Source organism: Scyliorhinus canicula, chromosome 2 (genome assembly GCF_902713615.1).
Source record: "Scyliorhinus canicula chromosome 2, sScyCan1.1, whole genome shotgun sequence".
Taxonomy (NCBI): Eukaryota; Metazoa; Chordata; class Chondrichthyes; order Carcharhiniformes; family Scyliorhinidae; genus Scyliorhinus; species Scyliorhinus canicula.
The window spans coordinates 139,611,263-139,626,136 of record NC_052147.1 but is presented as its reverse complement, the minus strand read 5'-3'; the positions used below and the strand labels follow the sequence as shown (position 1 = coordinate 139,626,136).

Sequence of the window (14,874 nt, the reverse complement as noted above, 5' to 3'; positions counted from 1 at the left end):
AAAGTTCTGCTCCGAGATCAGAATGTTTAACATGGCAGCTGTTATCATTCAAACCTCAAGCTCTCCGGTACAAGCCACACCTTTTCACTTGTGATTCAGTAGGTAGCACTCTAACATCTGTGTCGGAAGGTTGTGTTTTCGAGTTGTCTTCCAGTGTCTCGAGTGCAAATGTCTAGGCCCACACTCCTTGAGTGACAAGAGTGCTGCACAGTTGAAGGTGCCATCTTTCAGATGGGACATTAGGAGACTATAGCCTGAATTCTCTGGTCCTTCCGGCAGTGCACCCCCAGTCCACGGGTTTTCCAGGGGCATGGGGTGTCTTCAAGGGACAATCCCATTGACAGAGGCATGAACAGAGAATCCTGCCGCCAGCGGGCGGCGCACCGCCTCCCATCACCGAGAAGCACGGAGAATCCAGCCCCACATCTGTCCCTCAAATGCATATGAATGATTCCAAGGCACGATCGTTGGAGAAGAACAGGGAAGTTCTTGGTATCTTGGCCAAAATCTGTGCCTCAGCCAACACCACTAAAAAGCAAATGACCTGATCAGTATCTCAATGCGATTTGTGGGAGCTTGCTGTGCATAAATTGTTGGTGTGGCTTTTCCAAAATTATAACAGTGACTGAGTTTCAAAAGTAATCAGTCGAAAAGCTTTGAGACATGCTGAGGATGTGAAAGATGGTTGTGAAATAGCACACAACAAGAAAATGGCTCTGGGCTCAGAACCCCAATAGTTTAACAATCATATTGCTTCAGAGATGTGGTTGGAAAACCATCGATCATTTCAAAATGGCAGACTGGCAGCCGAGCGTTTAAGAAAGAGCTGTGAATTTCTAGCCCACTCCTCTAAAGAGTTAGCATTGAGAAAGTTTCTGTTTTCTGTGTGCTGTGTATTAATGAGGCTGTGGTTCTATTGCTCACAGGGAGCCCCTGGTTATCCTGGATCAGCTGGTGAGCGAGGATTTGCTGGTGATCCTGGCTCTAAGGTTTGTGTGCATGCTTCAAATCTATCTTTTTTTAAATCATCAAATCATCCAATGAGCATTCACATAGGAAGGGGAGCCTGAGTCACCAACAACAGATGCTGAACCTGTGGCTAATCAAGTTCAAAGGTCTGTTGCTAATAAGGCCACGCGTCTGTTACTGTGGCGAATAAGAAGGTCCTGATTATGGCAGTAGATATTGCTCTCCTGAAGTTAAGGTAATATCCAGGAAAAACTGGTGCTGATGTTAGAAAGCAGAAACCTATTGTTGTCTGGGCCTGGTTCTCGGCCAAAGAGCCCAAATCTCACAAGTACCATTTTTGCCCCTCTGGGTGGTTGGGGCTTGCATGAACATGGACGTCTAAAACTTTCTGCATTAGCTACCGCGGTGCCTGTTGCGCTTTCAGGGGGGCAACCAGCACGTTGAAAGTGTCAAAGGTCAAGCCGTTCACCTCATTTGCATCAGACCGACTTCGTGAAGCGAGGGGGCGGGGCAGGCCAGATGGGGTGTGGACAGGGGTGGTGGGGAGGGAAATGAATCGCAACATTGTGCAATCTGGAAAATGCATCTGCTTCTCAGGCTGCAATGGTCACTGTAAGATCCCACGTGGATTCAGACCTCGAGCACGGCCTGCTCATCCATGTCCACTTTCTGTGAGGGAACGGGCATTGGATATTTATGTGTGGAAGATGCCAAAATGTCTGTTTTAGGTAGCTTCCAGGTATGACTGAAAAGTAACTCCACCCAATTTCAGGCATTCTTGAGTCAGAGGATTTTGTAATCCCCAAAAGTGGCTTTCATTTTCCCCCCTAATTTTCACCCATAAAGGAGAATCTATTCTCTCTCAGCAAAGTCATTCATTAATCCTGAGAAACACCAAAACAAACCCAAGTTAGGAATTGTGTTTACTCATGGTATCTTTGGGCGTCCTGCCAATATGGGTAAAGCTACGCTGCCTTTAGAGTGGAAACTTATCAGACCCTGTTCATAGCTGCAGATGCCATGACAATAGCTGATTGTGGATCTGGACTCCAGTATTAGACACTATATGGTAACACGCTGTATTGTACAGAGGGTCACCCCAGCCTGGGGCTGATGGTACAGAGATAAGCCCATCCAGCTTGACCTGCCATAAGCAAATAGGCCGCGAGTGGAGCCTACTCAACTACGCAAAGTCTCATCTATTCTGTCACACTGTGTTTTGATCACTCTGTTTAGTCTTTCTCTGGGAACTGTCCTCTTGTAAAATGAAGCACCACTGGGGTACGCTTCAAAGGCAGTGACTCAAACGCAGCAGCGTTATGCCCAAATAGAGAAAGAAATGCTCGCAATTGTGTTTCTCCCAGAATGCTGCCACCAGTTTGTCTATGGCAAAGATGTGGAGATAGAGGGCGTGATCTTCCAGCCACGCTGCGCCAGGAAAGCATCTCGCTGTGGCGCAATGTGGCTGCTGAAAGCCAGGAGACACAGCTCCCAGGATCAACCCGGCTTGCAATGCCTCGTGAGGTTCAACGCAATCTCGTGAGACGTTGCAAGGGGAATCCCGTCCACATTGGGCGGGATCAAGTTTTGGCAAATCTGCATATTAGATCGAGGCATTAAGTCTTACTCTAATGTGCAGATTCTCAAGGAACCTGAGGCTTTGGGTTCAATTCCTTCACCTCTGGGACCTCGGGCAACTGCTGTTTGGTACTGGTCCCCACGAACGGCACTTGAGAGTCTCCAAGGGGATTGGGTTAGGGTTAGATTTAGGCATGGTGGGCAGGGTGGTGCCCTGCCACTGGTGCCACCTGGGTACCCTGGCACAGCCAGTCTGGCACTGCCACCTGGGTGCCAGCCTGACACTGCCAAGGTGCCCAGGTGGCATTTTGTGCATGCACGTGATCGGACCAAGGTTGGCCGGTGTGGGTGTTGTGGGAGGGGGGGGCACCAGGGGCTGCCAAGGGATCCTCCCAGGTTGCGTTCAGGCTGGGGGAGGTCGGTGATTTTTTCTGTGGGCCTCGGAGATCAGGATGCCATTTTAAAAAATTACGTCCCAATTTCCCGCTCTAACGGGGAGTTCGGGTGAGCAGAACTCCCTGCTATAAAAATCGGGGGTATGTGCGGCCTTGGCCAAGCCTTCACATTTAGGCCCCTTATTCAAAGCAAGCCGCATTTCACGGCATTGCGAGGGCTGGGAAATATGCGGCTAAACACGCTCGCTCGGGAACCTTGCTCCCTTTTGGGATGATCGCGTCCAGATTCTGATCATAAGCCTTTGGAGGCTATACTTAGAAAGGCCCTTAACTGTGGGCCACCAACGAACTGAATATTACTTCTCTGTCTGCAGAAGTCCCAGGTCACTGTTAAATATAAACCGGACAAAGAAATATACATCGCAGACATTCTGTCACCTTCTTGGAAAAAGAAGATGAAGACAAGGACAAAGAAATGGAAGCACAGGTTCACATGCTGACAAAGAACTTACATGTGTCCAAATTGGATAAGATCAGGGAAGCAACCAAGAATAACACCATCCTGAGAAAACTGCAGCAAATTGTGCAAAATGACCAGCCCACATGTGGGAGCAGAGTCCCTTCTGCTGGGCAAGAGCACTGGGAGAGGGACCTCATGAGTAGAGGGAATACGTTTTGAGAAAAGATTCCTGCAGCACTAGGGAAAGAAATGCTGCAGTGCTTACATGAAGGTCACCTCAGCATGGCAACGTGCAGGAGAAAAGCTTGAGATGTAATGTATTGGCCTGGAATGGGAGCACAAATCGGGGAAATGGTGAATGCATGGGCAATGCGCCAAAAGTACAGTAAATCACACCAAAAAGAACCACTTCAACCACACAAGTGTTTCAGAGAGAGCCTGGCAGAAAATTGTGGTGGACTTGTTCACATTTGACAACAGTGAAGACCAACTAACCATAGATTATTGCTCAATTGAGTCTGTGCTGTTGTGAAAGGATCATAGGAGTACCACTGTAATAAATCATTTGAAATCAATCTTTGCTCGCCATGGCCTCCCGAGCGTTCGTCTCATACACCTATGTTTTGCAAGTTTGCACAGGACTGGGTGTTTTACCTCATTACATCAAGCACAGAAATCCACAATCCACTGGATTGGTGGAATGTACCATGCAGACCTTAAAAAAAAAAAAAATGTTGATAAAGGCGAAGACGAACAGAAGAGACCCCTGTCTGGCCCTGTTGGGTTTCAGGAATATTCCTTTAGAGGGCATCGGATCATCTCCAGCACAGCTCCCGATGGGGAGAAGATGAAGAACTAAGCTTCCAACTGTTACTTGCCAGTCACTAAGCTACAGCATGCAGTACCTGCTCAAACAGAGGCATCAGGAACAGTAGTTTGATCAAGGAGCCAACCTCTATCTGAATTGAACACAGTAAGAAGTCTTACAACACCAGGTTAAAGTCCAACAGGTTTGTTTCAAATCACTAGCTTTCGGAGCACTGCTCCTTCCTCAGGTGAATGAAGGGGTATGTTCCAGAAACATATATATATATAGACAAAGTCAGAGATGCAAGACAATTGACTTTGTCTATATATATATGTTTCTGGAACATACCTCTTCGTTCACCTGAGGAAGGAGCAGTGCTCCGAAAGCTAGTGATTTGAAACGAACGTGTTGGACTTTAACCTGGTGTTGTAAGACTTCTTACTGTGCTCGTCCCATTCCAACACCAGCTACTCCACATCATGAACTGAACACGGGAGAGACTGTGAGAATTCAGCAGGAGGGGAATTCTGTTGTCGTCCACAGGAACTGCAGGAGGACCAAGGTTTTCCATAGTGCAGACTCCAAATGGGACAACCATACAGGAGAAACTGCAGAACACAAATGAAACTCTACTCTGCTCTGAATCACTAAGTGTAGCTGAAGATCAAGATCACCAGTGATCAGTAGATAACCAGGCAAAGCCTGAGAGTGCAGAAAACTATCCAGTGGATGAAGGTGACGCAACGTTGAAGCAGGCCCCTTGTCCTTCAAAATCATCTCTGTCATCATTCAGAACATCGAGTAGAAGAATTGTAAAAAAAAAAAAGTTACAGAGATGAGTAAAATATAAAGCAGACTGATCAAAACAGAATGAGAAAGGCTAGATTTGCATACTTAAGTAAGCTATACTCGCAGCCTATTTTGTTCTAACGGAACTAGTCTGAAGTGTTTTATATTTTTTAACAAAAGGGAAATGTCATGGTAATAGCTGATTGTGGATGCAGGCTCCGGTATTAGATACTATATGTACACTTTGTACTACATATGGGTTCACCTGACCTGGGGTTAAAGGTCAGGTGGCACATGTTGGAGATTGTTGGGATAAGGCATCTGAAACATTGCAGATGTGTGTTCATATGAGGAAAATGGGTTCTTAATAAACTTAGTTTAACAGCAATGGTGTTGGTCATCGTGCATCATGAAACACGTCAGAAGACATCAAACTGCACCATGTGACCCTGGAAGGATATGCAGATAAGCTTAGATTAAGTCGGGTAGAGGAGGCTTCTGTGGAAAATACACACCAGCACAGACAACTTGGGTCAAATAGTCTGTTTCTATATTGTGAATTCTATGGTTTGTGTTAGATTCACCCGTGGGATGTAAGCATTGCTTTCACGATTAATATTTATTGCCCATCCCTAATTGGCCGTGAGAAGGTGGTGGTGAGCTTCTTGAACCGCTGCAGTCTATGTTGTGCAGGGACACCCACAGTGCTGTTAAGGATGGAGTTCCAGGATTTTGACCCAGTGACAGTGAAGGAACAGTGTTATATTCCCAGGTCAGGATGGCATGTAGCTTGAGAGGAACTTTCAGGTTGTGATATTCCCGTGTATCTACTGCCCTTGTCCTTCTAGATGGTAGTGGTCGTGGGTTTGGGAGGTGCTGTCTAAGAAACCTTGGTGAGTTCCTGCAGTGCATCTTGTAGATGGTATACTCAGCTGCTACTGTTCGCCAGTGGTGGATGGAGTGAATGTTGAAGGTATTGGGTGGGTGCCAATCAAGTGGGCTTGCTTTGTCTTGCATGATGTTGCGTTTCTTGAGTGTTGTTGGAACTACACTCATGCAGACAGTGGCGAACATTGCATCTCACTCTTGACTTGTGCCTTGTAGGTAGTGGACAGTCTTTGAGGAGTCAGGAGGTGAGTTACTCGCTGCAGGATTCTTAGTGTCTGACCTGCTCTTGTAGCCACTGAATTTATATGGCTGGTCCAGTTCAGTTTCTGACAAATAATAACCCCCATTGTAATTTGGTGTCTCTTTTGCACTGGAAGAATTATTTATAACGAGTCTATTGAACCAAGCCAGTCTTATAGCCAAGTAACTGTAGCTGTTCAAGCAGGCCCAGTAGATCATTCCAGTTGAAGAATTTTTAAGTTTAATGCTGTGTTTTCTTTCAGGGAGATGTTGGGCGACCAGGAAGAAGTGGACCTCCTGGAGGTCAAGGAGATAAAGGTCCTAAAGTGAGTGTGACATAATCCTTTTTTCATTCCTCCATGAGATGTGAGAATCACTGGCAAGGCCAGCATTTGCTACCCATCCCTAATTGTCCTTGAACTGAGTAACACGCTGGACCATTTCAGCGGATATTTACGAGTTAACCACATTGCTGTGGATCTGGAGTCAAAGGTTGGACAGACCAGATAAGGACAGCAGATTTCCCTCCCTAAAGGGACATTGGTTAGTAAAATGGGTTTTTACAACAATCAACAATGCTTTCATGATCCCTATTACTGAGGCTAGCTTTTAATTCCAAATGTTTAAATTAAATTTAAATTCCATCAGTTACCATGGTGGGAATTGAACCTGTGTCCCCAGAACATTAGCCTGGGGCTTCTGGATTACTAGTCCAGTGACATTATTACTATATCACTGACTCCCGTAAAATAACATGTCAGATGATTATTATAGGTGATGAAGGCTGTATTGTACAAGTATTGGCTAAAGATACAGGGGATGAGGTGCTGGGATAGCTTCTTGGTCCTTTACAGAAGAATGGCTGATGAATTAAAGTGCCCACTACAGGAGAAGAGGTTTCGCGTTGCAATTTTAAGCCATTCAAGATTTGTTTTGGGGCCATCTTCTGGGATTAGCTAACAAAGAAATGGAGCATCTTGGCCCGCTAGATGTCAATTGCAAGTTCTGGATTTTCCCTAGTAAATTACAAATCTGCAGAGAAGATCGGCACCATCACCGCAATCTCCGAGAACAGCAGTCCTTGGAATAAGCTGGTTACGGATAAAACAAAGAGTGTGATTGATTTTCTGGCCGTTCCTGCGGGATTGAGTCACAGAAAGTGTCTGCGCCGGCCATCAAGCACCAATCCACTCAAACTCCATTTTCCAGCCCTTTGTCTGGAGCCTTGTATGCTATGAGGTTTCAAGTGCTCATCTGAGTACTTCGTAAATGTTGTGAGGGTTCGCGCCTTTACCACCCTTTCAGGCAGTATGTTCCAGATTCCCACCATCCTCTGGGTGAAAAGATTTTTCCTCAAATCCCCTTTAAATCTCCTGCCCCTTCCCTTAAATCTATCCCCCTGGTTATTGAGAAGTGGAAATAATAATAATATTTATTAGTGTCACAACTATGCTTACATTAACACAGCAATGAAGTTACTGTGAAAATCCCCATGTCGCCACACTATGGCGCCTGTTCGGGTACACAGGGAAAATTCAGAATATCCAATTCACCTAATAAACATGTCTTTCAGGACTTGTGGGAGGAAACTGGAGCACCCTGAGGAAACCTAGGCAAACACAGGGGGAACATGCAGACTCCGCACAGACAATGACCCGAGCAGGGAATCGAACCCGTGTCCCTAATGCTGTGAAGCAACAGTGCTAACCACTATGTTTCCATGCCGCCCAACAAGGGATGATGGATCAAAGGCAGCTAAATGGAGTTGGGGTACAAATCAGCACGGTCTAGTTGAATGGTGAAATGGGACCTTGGGACTGAGTGGCCTCTTCCTATTGCTTTATTCATCTTGCATTCCCTGCCCATTTATGGGCAGCACGGTAGCACAAGTGGATAGCACTGTGGCTTCACAGCGCCAGGGTCCCAGGTTCGATTCCCCACTGGGTCACTGTCTGTGCGGAGTCTGCACGTTCTCCCCGTGTCTATGTGGGCTCCTTCGGCTGCTCCGGTTTCCTCCCACAGTCCAAAGACGTGCAGGTTTGGTGGATTGGCCATGATAAATTGCCTTTAGTGACCAAAAAGGTTAGGAGGGGTTGTTGGGTTGCGGGGATGGGGTGGAGGTGAGGGCTTGGGTGGGTCGGTGCAGATTCGATGGGCCGAATAGCCTCCTTCTGCACTGTATGTTCTATGTTCTGTATGTTCTATGTTCCCGCATCATAAGCACACCTACCCTTCAGAGCACCCTCCCATGCGGGAGATTGTTGCTGACCTCTGCAGGTGGTTAGGGTGGGAAATCAGAGCCGTGGTTTAGTCACGAACCAGTGCATTGATGGCGGCTCTCTTTCTGATTGCGATGCTCATTCTTTTGTTGCAGAATGTGTTTTGCTAAACGTCAGTCAGTCAAGAACACCCTGAAAAGAGGGTCATTTTACACTTTGCAGGCTGGATGTCAGTGTTGGAGGGCATTTTGTGATACTGGACTATGATATTAATTGTCACCTCTAACATTTGGCGTAGTCGGCAGGATACACTCAAACTATGTTAGAGGTGAAAATATTCACACAAAGACCTGAGTATAAGTAAAAAAGCAGTTTATTATATCAGAATTCTGGGAGGAAAGGCCTGAGACTCCGCAGCCTTTGACAGCACCTTTTCTCACTTGAGCTCAGGCTCACACGGGTTAATATACAGAATCAAGGGGCGGAATTAGTTGTATTCTCATTTACATACAATCAATCAACTATATTCACGTCACACTTCATTACATGCAATAAATAAATTTTCCTAGCATCCCAGTTATCACATATATGGTTAAAGTGGGTGTTGTCTTACCTGCCCCTAACTTCATACAGAAGTCATTCAAAACTAACATAATGATGTCCTGTCTGTAACTGGGGTCCTTGATCTTATCAAGGACACAAAGCATTTCTTGGGAAGCTGTTGTCAGCGCTGTTGAAATACTCCCTAGGTTCTCATGAGGTAGTTTACACAGTTTGTAACTTAACATTAAAGAAAAGTGGCTAGTTTAGTCATTTTGTGTCTTTAGTATTGCTAAAATAGTTAACAGCCATTTTGTGTCCTTTCTTATATTAACAAGCATTGTGTATACACTATCTATTCCTACAAATTGCCTCTTCTAAACAGGCATCTAAGCCAATGAGTACCTTTTGTCTCATCAGAACTATTCAAAAGTAATATAGGAGCACAAATGTAGTTACAGGGCCACCTATAATTTATATCATAGTCCAGTATCACAAAATGCCCTCCAAACAACAGATTGATATATGATGGAGTAGGTTGTGCATTGTTATATAACCCACTGGAGTTTCTATATAAACGTGACTTGTATCACTACATAAATAAACATCACATTGAAGAACTGTTGTGTACTTCTATTAATGGTGTTTCTTTCGTCAGGGGCCTCTGGGACCTTCTGGACGTTCAGGACTAATAGGTCAGAAGGGTGGAAAGGTAATTTTATACATTTCAAACCTAAACTAGCTCAATAGGATCTGGGTTGCATGCTGCATTCCAACACTGTTAGTCGAACCTTTAACTCGGTTCAGGGCAGTCCAGATAGGTAGGAGGGACAGTCTCTTGTCACAGTATAGCCTGTTGAAGTGTTTGTGGAGATATTCTGTAGTGGAACATGTATGATCTTTTTATTCTGCATCTCATTTTATAATTCTCTATCCGTACAAACTTATCCTGACATCTCTCACGTTTCCTGTTCCTGCCTCTTTGAACTTCACTCAGAAACTGAATATAGCTGTAGTCTTTCTTACTTTCAGATCCTTTCACTCTGTAGTCTTTCTGTTTTTATTGTTTCTCCCCTTCTTTAATTAATTCCTCTCTTTCTCCCTCACACTCTCTTCCTATATGTTTTTCTCTTTCTGTCTCCCTACCTGCCCTTTGTCATACCTATGACCGGAATTTTACAGCAGTTTATACTGGCAGGATCTTCCTGTCCCACCGATGACGCACCCACACTAATTCTTCTCTCTGCTGTTCGTTTGCTTCACTACCTCAATCTCCCTCCCCTTCTTTCTCTCTCTCTCTCTCTCTTTCAGTCCTGCTCATCTCTCTCAATTCTATTTCCTCACTACCATCTTTAATCTTTCCTTATCTCCACTCTTTTTTTACACATCATTCTATCTTCCGCCGTATTTTCCTTTCCTTTCAGTTTTATTTTCTCTGCGGTTAAATATTTCGAAATGCTACCTCAAATTTAATTTCAGAACCTACTGATTCAGAAAATAGCTCAGAATAAAAATGAATGTTTTTTTTTGCTACTTTTTTCTATAACATCCTCACAAGTCTTTGGAATGAGCATTTTAACAATGACCGGGTTCAAAGGAAGCATTGCAATGTGTTATCTTAACCGTTATAGCCGCCAAGCCTGAACTCTAAGGTTTTTGAATCTACCGCTCGTTGCACTTTCCAACCCCTTCTCCATTTACATTAAACCCATGTGACCATTCTTCATGGATTAAGTCTAAACTGGGGGAGAATTTTACCCTAGTGTTCCTAGAATTTCCGTTCTGTCTGGGGCGCAACTGGAGCCCATCTCCAGCCAGCGGTCCAGATGGAGGGACCAGGAAATCTATCCCATGTTACTTTCTTTATTGCTGGGCTGGCCTTGGGTGGAAATTCCGCCTATAGCCAGGGCATCGACTCGAGGATGTCCAACGTTCCCTTAACTACCCCAGGAATTCTTCCCTTTATGCCCTTCAAAAGGCCCTCAGTGGAGCTTGGACGAGCTAAGAGTAAATGTGCCTCCACTGAGGCTCCGTCAAAGATCCAGACTGGTCACAAAATAGGGCGTTTAGCTGTGGAAGGCTTCTCACATTCCCATGTAGTAGGGTCATTGTGTACCATTGGAGCCTATAACCTCTGCAGTGACTTTTTCTTTGGTTCAGATGCTTCTGGACTTGGTTGAAGGTGGAAAAACAAGACAGTGTGGATTGTTCACATGGAGGAGCTGGGCAAAGGGCTTGACCAAGCTGTAGTTTGTTTTCCAACATTGAAGGAATGTATCACAATTAAAGAATAGAATATAGCAGATTGGAGAAAATCAGTAGGGATCAGCTGTAATTCTTTGGCTTCTTACAGATATGTTGTCTTCTTTATTTTGTACAACAGGGCATCAAAGGACCTCCTGGGCCCAAAGGAGATGTGGTAACTTTTATTCTCTTTGAAAAATTTATGCGGTTTATTTCCAGTAAACTCCCAGTCGCACTTTGGAAATGGAGCCAAAAGCATAGCTGCTTGCAGCACGTCACTTGACATTGTTTATTATACATATTAATAATAATAGGTGCAACAGCGATGCTAATGCCTAAATTATCATGCATGTGTGTGCATGAGTCTTGTATATGGCAGTGAGGAATCCTGGATGGAATTCTCCCTACCCCGACGCCAGAATCTGAATCGGCGATCAGCTGGAGAATGGCTTCCGACGCCGGATTTAGGGCAGGCGCCAGTTTGATACCGGTTTGCGATGCTCTGCCTCCTCCAAATCGCCGTCATTGGGATGTGGGACCCGAGCAGTCGCAAGGCATTGGTGCACCATCAGCTGGCCCACCCATGCTGCTTCGTCCTCGATGGACCGAGTTCCCGATGGCACGGGCCACGTGTGGTTCCAGTGGTTGGGAACCTGGCATGCTGGCTGCGGACAATATCCAGCGGCGCCATATTTGTCCGGGTTCCGTGCGCTGGCCGGGGGGCTTCTGCTCGGGCTGGGGGGGAGTGGTGGGGGGTGGCCAGGGGTTGGGCAGTGTGGTTGGGGTGGGCGGGTTAGGGTTCCAGCATGGCCGTCGCCATGTTTTCCGGTGCGACCAGTGCAGCTTGTCAGCCTTGTACATGCGTGGCCCAGGATCCAGTGATTCACCGGCCGTTTTCCACGCAGGAGTTTCACGTGCTGCCACGGCTAGCCCCTCACCGGTATCGGAATCAGTGAGGGGTTTGCGCCAATTTTCCCATCGTGGATCACCCGCAGATTCTCCGTTGGCGCCGGCACTTAGCATCAGGAACAGACAATTCCGCCCCCTGTGTTCATGCATGTACAGAGATATGTCATGGGCCCATTTTTAACTCGTACAAAATCCATTCACTTAAAGGTGAAATCATGCTCTGTATCGACACAGAAACATGCAGATACTGGAATTAAAAGGAAGATGGATTAGCCTGTTCGCACAACTCTGTTTGGCTTCTTGTTAGGCTGAGACCTGTCCCATCATGTCCCAGGTTGCTTTATTTTTTCCTTCATTCTCAATATTAGGGTCGCAGAGGTGACATTGGATCCAAAGGGAGCCCTGGATCCAAAGGAAATCTGGGAGAAAAGGTGAGGTTACTTTTTCTTTTCCTAAAACATTTTTGCCAACATGTGAGTGAAATGGGCAGAGGAGCTGGAAGAAAAGGGTAGGAGAAATCTCAAGGGTTTTTTGTGTGAGGAAAGTTCAGTAGTCACACTCCCCATTAAATGACGAGAACCTGTCCCAGGAGCTTGGAACCTTCCATGGGCAGAATCTCCGATTGATTCAGCCAGGCTGTTCCAGAATAAATGGTATCTGTCATCATGGCAATCTTTATAGTTGTTAGCCAATGGTGTTGCCCGCTTTAACATGGCAGTTCTCAGACACGGGTAGTTCTTCCCCATTTATGCTGCAGCTACCCCCAGAGCCAGTGCTACTATGTAATGGGCATCGTGCCAGACAAGGTTATTGTAGGTGTTACGGACGGGAGGGGGATTAGTTTGAACAGCTCTGATTTCTCTCTTCCCCCCCCCCCCCATTAGCTCTCCATAAGCAGAAAAGTGTTTATTATTTCTTATTTCCCCCTTTATAATTGCCGGCTATTTTTCCCAGACCTCTAGTTCACACTGATCTGATCTTGAATGAATAGCTCCACAGCAAACTCAAGATGAGGTCACATAAGGGGGTTGATTTATTTCTCTCTCACACACACACACACACACACACACACACACACACACACACAAAATGTGGAACCGGGTTTTTGTAATCACACTTTTTGCACTCATGCAATAAAAGAGGGATAAGGGAAAGAAAGGGGTATAGATCAAAACCACAGTGAAAAATAAGAGTTTGGTTTTATGTGAGTCCAGAATCAAAAGTCCATTGGTGTATTCCGTAGCCGTAGCGTGGTCTGTCTTTGCAGAAGTGGAGACCTACATAATGGGAGAAGGCATTTAGAGTTTAATTCGTTTTGGAGGCCAATGTTCTATTACTTCACAGTGTAGATGCAGGACAGATTTATTTCTGTTGCTATCTGCTCAATGTAAAAATGTTAAAAACACCGAGATAGGCTGCTTGTCTGGAGGCCTGCTCTTCTGAGGTCAAACAGTGACTGACTGATTAAGGTTCTTGCAGCTTGGGGGACGGTCATGTGACATACCTCCCACTTCTTCTCCTGGGTGTTGGGCAAAGGATGCATTTTCCCAGGTCTGGAATTTTGAGTTGTTTAATTGGAGTCAAGATTCTTTTTGTCCTATGCAGTGGCCAGAACTCAGCCTTAGAAATGTAAAAGGGACTTGTGTATTTCTTTGGAATTTGGTTGTCAGTAGACAGTGAGGGCATCAGTACCTTTGAAGATAATGAGATCCCTGCTGGTTTTCTGACACACGGGTTCTGCACACATGAGTACGACCTCAACCGGGACCTTGGATTCATAAGAACATAAGAACATAAGAACTAGGAGCAGGAGTAGGCCATCTGGCCCCTCGAGCCTGCTCCGCCATTCAATCAGATCATGGCTGATCTTTTGTGGACTCGGCTCCACTTTCCGGCCCGAACACCATAACCCTTAATCCCTTTATTCTTCAAAAAACTATCTATCCTTACCTTAAAAACATGTAATGAAGGAGCCTCAACTGCTTCACTGGGCAAGGAATTCCATAGATTCACAACCCTTTGGGTGAAGAAGTTCCTCCTAAACTCAGTCCTAAATCTACTTCCCCTTATTTTGAGGCTATGCCCCCTAGTTCTGCTGTCACCCGCCAGTGGAAACAACCTGCCCGCATCTATCCTATCTATTCCCTTCATAATTTTAAATGTTTCTATAAGATCCCCCCTCATCCTTCTAAATTCCAACGAGTACAGTCCCAGTCTACTCAACCTCTCCTCATAATCCAACCCCTTCAGCTCTGGGATTAACCTAGTGAATCTCCTCTGCACACCCTCCAGCGCCAGTACGTCCTTTCTCAAGTAAGGAGACCAAAACTGAACACAATACTCCAGGTGTGGCCGCACTAACACCTTATACAATTGCAACATAACCTCCCTAGTCTTAAACTCCATCCCTCTAGCAATGAAGGACAAAATTCCATTTGCCTTCTTAATCACCTGTTGCACTTGTAAACCAACCTTCTGTGACTCATGCACTAGCACACCCAAGTCTCTCTGAACAGCGGCATGCTTTAATATTTTATCGTTTAAATAATAATCCTGTTTGCTGTTATTCCTACCAAAATGGATAACCTCACATTTGTCAACATTGTATTCCATCTGCCAGACCCGAGCCCATTCACTTAACCTATCCAAATCCCTCTGCAGACTTCCAGTATCCTCTGCACTTTTCGCTTTACCACTCATCTTAGTGTCATCTGCAAACTTGGACACATTGCCCTTGGTCCCCAACTCCAAATCATCAATGTAAATTGTGAACAATTGTGGGCCCAACACGGATCCCTGAGGGACACCACTAGCTACTGATTGCCAACCAGAGAA

At 45.5% G+C, this 14,874-nt stretch overlaps 1 protein-coding gene across 1 annotated transcript in view; it reads left to right on the top strand.

Annotated features, from left to right (window-relative positions):
• Positions 1 to 14,874, top strand: part of col6a2 (collagen, type VI, alpha 2) — a 109,239-nt gene that overhangs the window by 40,627 nt on the left and 53,738 nt on the right. Inside the window, 5 exon segments of the mRNA XM_038787119.1 lie at positions 927 to 989; positions 6,391 to 6,453; positions 9,545 to 9,598; positions 11,270 to 11,305; positions 12,408 to 12,470. Of these exon segments, the coding sequence (XP_038643047.1) occupies positions 927 to 989; positions 6,391 to 6,453; positions 9,545 to 9,598; positions 11,270 to 11,305; positions 12,408 to 12,470 (279 nt within the window).